Source organism: Muntiacus reevesi, chromosome X (genome assembly GCF_963930625.1).
Source record: "Muntiacus reevesi chromosome X, mMunRee1.1, whole genome shotgun sequence".
Classification (NCBI taxonomy): domain Eukaryota; kingdom Metazoa; phylum Chordata; class Mammalia; order Artiodactyla; family Cervidae; genus Muntiacus; species Muntiacus reevesi.
The window spans coordinates 79,094,055-79,098,191 of record NC_089271.1 but is presented as its reverse complement, the minus strand read 5'-3'; the positions used below and the strand labels follow the sequence as shown (position 1 = coordinate 79,098,191).

The following is a 4,137-nucleotide window of genomic DNA, read 5'->3' as shown; positions in this document are numbered from 1 at the left end:
AGCACAGTTTATAATAGCCAGGACATGGAAGCAACCTAGATATCCATTGGCAGACAAATGGATAAGGAAGACCTGGTACATATGCACAGTGTAATATTACTCAGCTATTGAAAAGAATGCATTTGCATCAGTTCTAATAAGGTGGATGAACCTGGAGCCTATTGTAGAGTGAAGTAAGTCAGAAAGAAAAACAACAATAGAGTATATTAATGCATATAAATGGACTTTATAAAGATGGTATCAATGTCCCTATATGTGAGACAGCAAAAGAGACACAGATGTAAAAATAGAATATTGGAACCTGTGAGAGAAGGCTAGAGTGGGAAGATTTGAGTACATAGCATTAAAACATGTATATTATCATATGTGAAACAGATCACCAGTACAGAATTGATAATTGAGGCAAGGTGCTCAGGGCTGGTGCGGAGGGATGATCCTGAGGGATGAGATGGGGAGGGAGGTGGGAGGGGGTTTCAGGATGGGGAACACATGTACACCCATGGCTGACTCATGTCAATGTATGGCAAAATCACTACAATATTGTAAAGTAATTAGCCTCCTAAAAAATAATTCAATTGAAATAAGATAACTTAAAAAAAAAAATAAAGAGCAGCAAACCCAGGGGGTCTTTCACTCTTATAGATTTTAAATCACATTCAGTGACTGATGTTGAATCATCAGTGGGGTCTCCCAGGCGTTTCAGTGCCAGAAAGATTGAATTAGGCACCTGCAGTCCAGATCACAGATAACATATTTTTGAGTTAAAATTTGAACTCAACACTTTGGATGCTGTTTGTGAAACTCTGTTTTGGTTCATTCTAAAAAGTTTTCTGAAGACAAATAGCATTCTCATCATCAGAGCCTCTGCCTCATATATCTCCATGTTTAAGTTCTCCTTGGAATTTTTAAAACACTTCAAAATGAAAGTTAACACCAAATTAAATATTTCATACTCTTTCTTTTAAACCATGATAAACTTGGAGAAGTTGAATGAACAAAAGACTGTATTGGGGAAGAATGTTTTATGACTGTAGTTATTTAGAAATCCTAGGATATGGTGATAATTACAAGTCCAATTTTCACTCAGTCTTATATTAGTACTTACGTGAAAATTCTCTGTACAGACTTCCAGGTCTGTCCAATGGATAGAATTCATGACACACTAGAATGGCACAGATTCCACCCCTGGTCACGGGACTACGCCTTTCAGCCTACATAGCGCCCCCCATGCCAAAAATATATATATATTCTGTGTACAGGGTGATCCCGTTTGTAACATGCACCAGGATTGGGCCACCACCACTGCCCTTATCTAGGAATACAATGCTCCCAATAATTTCTTAGCAAATAGGTGGCCTAAACAATATATGGTTAGTTCCCTCCAAACATTATTTGAGTCCCTGGGAGTGCAAGTTGTGGGTTTTAGTTGTATCAGCACTTTGTGCCTTCTGAGCCCCTTTAGCTGACAGCATAGGTGAGTGATGCAACAAACCCCATTATGAGGTAGGGGGCCAGGAGGTGATTTCTGTCTGCCTTTCTCAGGGGGAGTTTCACATTCACCACCCCCATGTGAAAACCCCTTCCCACCTGGGCCTGGCAATCTGGACCCTAATGTCTTTCCACACCCCAGACAAAGGCAGGAACACCACACCACTACTCCATGCCCTTGAAATCATGTGTTAAGCAGGGTTATCCATCTTCAGTGCAGACTCCTGACCCACTCCACACCTCTACTCTCTGGCTAACTGGGGACCTGAGGGTCTGTTCCCCAACCTCTTGGGACCACATATCCCTCCCGTCTCCAGTGCCCACCTCTTCTCTTCTTTCATTCCCTTCCATCAGAAAATTCACACACACACAAATATCATCTTTTCACCATTTGATGTTTCTTTTATTTGCAGCCATCGGCTTACTATGTTAGTGTGAGAGTCTTTTCTTGGTTGGCCATTGCTATCAAAAGAGACCTCTGGAGACACTATTCTAAACTGTCTGACTTTTGCTATTCACTTACTGGCTGCCCAGGTTGCACTTCTCCAGAGTCTCTTATTTGGGGGCGGCTGAGTTTATTTTCTCCTTTGATTCTGCCTCCTTCCTTGACTCTGCCTCATCTTTTGGTACCTTCTTCGGCTTCGATTCAATTTCTTTCGTCCACAGCGAGAGAAGAAATAGTTTGCTTTTCTTGTTTTCTTCACCTTCCTCGACTGAGTGGCATACGATCGGATTTTCTTTCTCAAGGCTCCTTGTAGAGGTCTTCTGACCCTCATGGTCATATTTCGTGCCTGGAAGACAAGACAAGGGTATTAGTTTTGAGGAAAGGACATAAAAACTGAGTTGGAAGGGAGATTTCATGAAAAAGGGATGTGGGCTAATGAGGGCTTTTGTGCCAGGCATGGGCAGGGTAGAGGTCTTGGGCAGCAAAGTCAATGGAGAACATGGGAAGCTTAGTTGGAGTCATCTTACCTTCATACTGCCTCTGCACCTCCTTTGACAAAGGGTCTTCTTTTTCCCATTCTTCCTTGAAGCAAACCGCATCGCAACTCTTCTTGACTGCCGTGGCTTCCTGGTTGACTTAGTCATGATGGTGCCAAGTAGTGGCCTAACCCAGAGTCTCTGCCTCTGACCTCCCTATTTATACCCTTTGAGGACAATGAGGAGCCACACCCTTCAATCTGATTGGTCCGTTAGGCACTGCGCCAGCCAATAGTAGCTTGGGGGGCTTAGACATCACAATGCACCACTGTGCCCATCAAAATGGGCTAGTGGATGCTGAGGGAGGCCGTGATATAACTTTCCCACTGCTGACATGTGTGTGTGGCTGATCCTGGGGGGTGGTGATTCAGGGGAATGGTGCTTCTCATCATGACTTTCAAACTTCCTTTCCGTTCCCTTTATCCTTTGACTTATATGTGCCACTTCAACACTCCTGCCTCTTTCATCCCTCTATGAACATCTGCCGAACCCTTTCTGTCCCACTTCATCCCTTCAGAGTCCTCTAAGCACTTCATCTCTAAATCACCTTCTGCCTGTTGGGGGTTCCTGAGGGGCTTAAGGAACTTAAGAGCAAGCACTTACAGGGGACAAGGGTAATTAAGAACAGGTTGGATGTTTTATCTATTGTGATGAACTTTCTACAGCATGTAGTCCCCAGGCTATTCCCTGGGCCCTCCAGCTCATCCACTGGCCCAAGTCTGCATGAGCTGCAGGGTCTCCAGAAGAAGGCCTGAATCTGCCTCCAATCTCAGTCTCCTCCTGATTGCCACCACACCACCCTTGACTTAATCACTTCCCCAATGGTCCCTCACTGACAGTAACCTGTGGGCATTTCCCACCGCAGTGTTACCCAATAGCTAAGCAGGACAGCTAATAATCACTCATTTACAACTGTTTGCTTGTGGATGGGGCCCTCTGAGGCACCAAGCAATGGTTGAGCAACACCTGTTGCCTAGGAGACATCTTTTTCAATAGGCAAAATCCCCATGTTGCAAGATATGAGGCTTAAGAACTTTTGTCTCTTAAGGGTACCTTATGTAAAGGCCACTCTACAAAAGCATGGTTATTTTTATTTTAGCAATTTTTAAATAATTTATTTATTTGACTGCACTGGGTCTTTGTTGCTGTGTGCAGGTTTTCTCAGGTTTCAGTCAGCGGAGGCTACTCTTTGTTGCAGTGCACAATCTTTTCATTGTGGTGTATTCTCTTGTTGCAGAGCATGGGCTCTCGGGTGTGCAGGTTTCATTAGTAGCAGCTCATGGACTCAGTAGTTACAGTGCATGGACTTAGCTGCCCAAGGCATTGTGGAATCTTCCCAGACCAAGGATAAAACCTATGTCCCCCACATTGGCAGGCAGATTCCCAACCACTGGACCACCAGGAAAGTCCAAAGCATGTATATTTTTAATAGAAAAGACTAGGCTTTTTCAATATTGAAGTACCTCTCCATCTATCACTTGTAGGCAAAAAATAAAAATAAAAATGCAGGAGTCAAGTGCATTGTGTACTCTGTGCCTAACTCAAACAGTGAGAATTTATGAGTTCCAAAAGAGGTGGATGTGATATGTAGAAAGACCAATGGCAATGCTTCTGGCTAAAGTACACAATTTGTCAGTTTTGTCTCAATAATGCTGATAGTGCACTGGA

The 4,137-nt window shown here is 43.6% G+C and overlaps 1 protein-coding gene across 1 annotated transcript; it reads right to left on the bottom strand.

Annotated features, from left to right (window-relative positions):
* Positions 1-2,063: 2,063 nt before the first annotated feature.
* LOC136153349 (spermatid nuclear transition protein 3-like) lies at positions 2,064-2,577 on the bottom strand. Its single transcript, XM_065915071.1, has 2 exons — positions 2,461-2,577; positions 2,064-2,279 (listed from the first exon to the last, which is right to left on the bottom strand). Exons 1-2 carry the CDS (start codon positions 2,575-2,577, stop codon positions 2,064-2,066), a joined length of 333 nt encoding a protein of 110 aa, XP_065771143.1.
* Between the last annotated feature and the right edge of the window lie 1,560 nt (positions 2,578-4,137).

Bases quoted from the DNA above. Each gene is read 5' to 3' on its own strand.
- LOC136153349 (XM_065915071.1), bottom strand. From the start codon at position 2,577: ATGACTAAGTCAACCAGGAAGCCACGGCAGTCAAGAAGAGTTGCGATG. The intron at 2,280-2,460 runs GTAAGATGACTC...CTTGTCTTCCAG, and splicing joins GGTGCAGAGGCAGTATGAAG to GCACGAAATATGACCATGAG.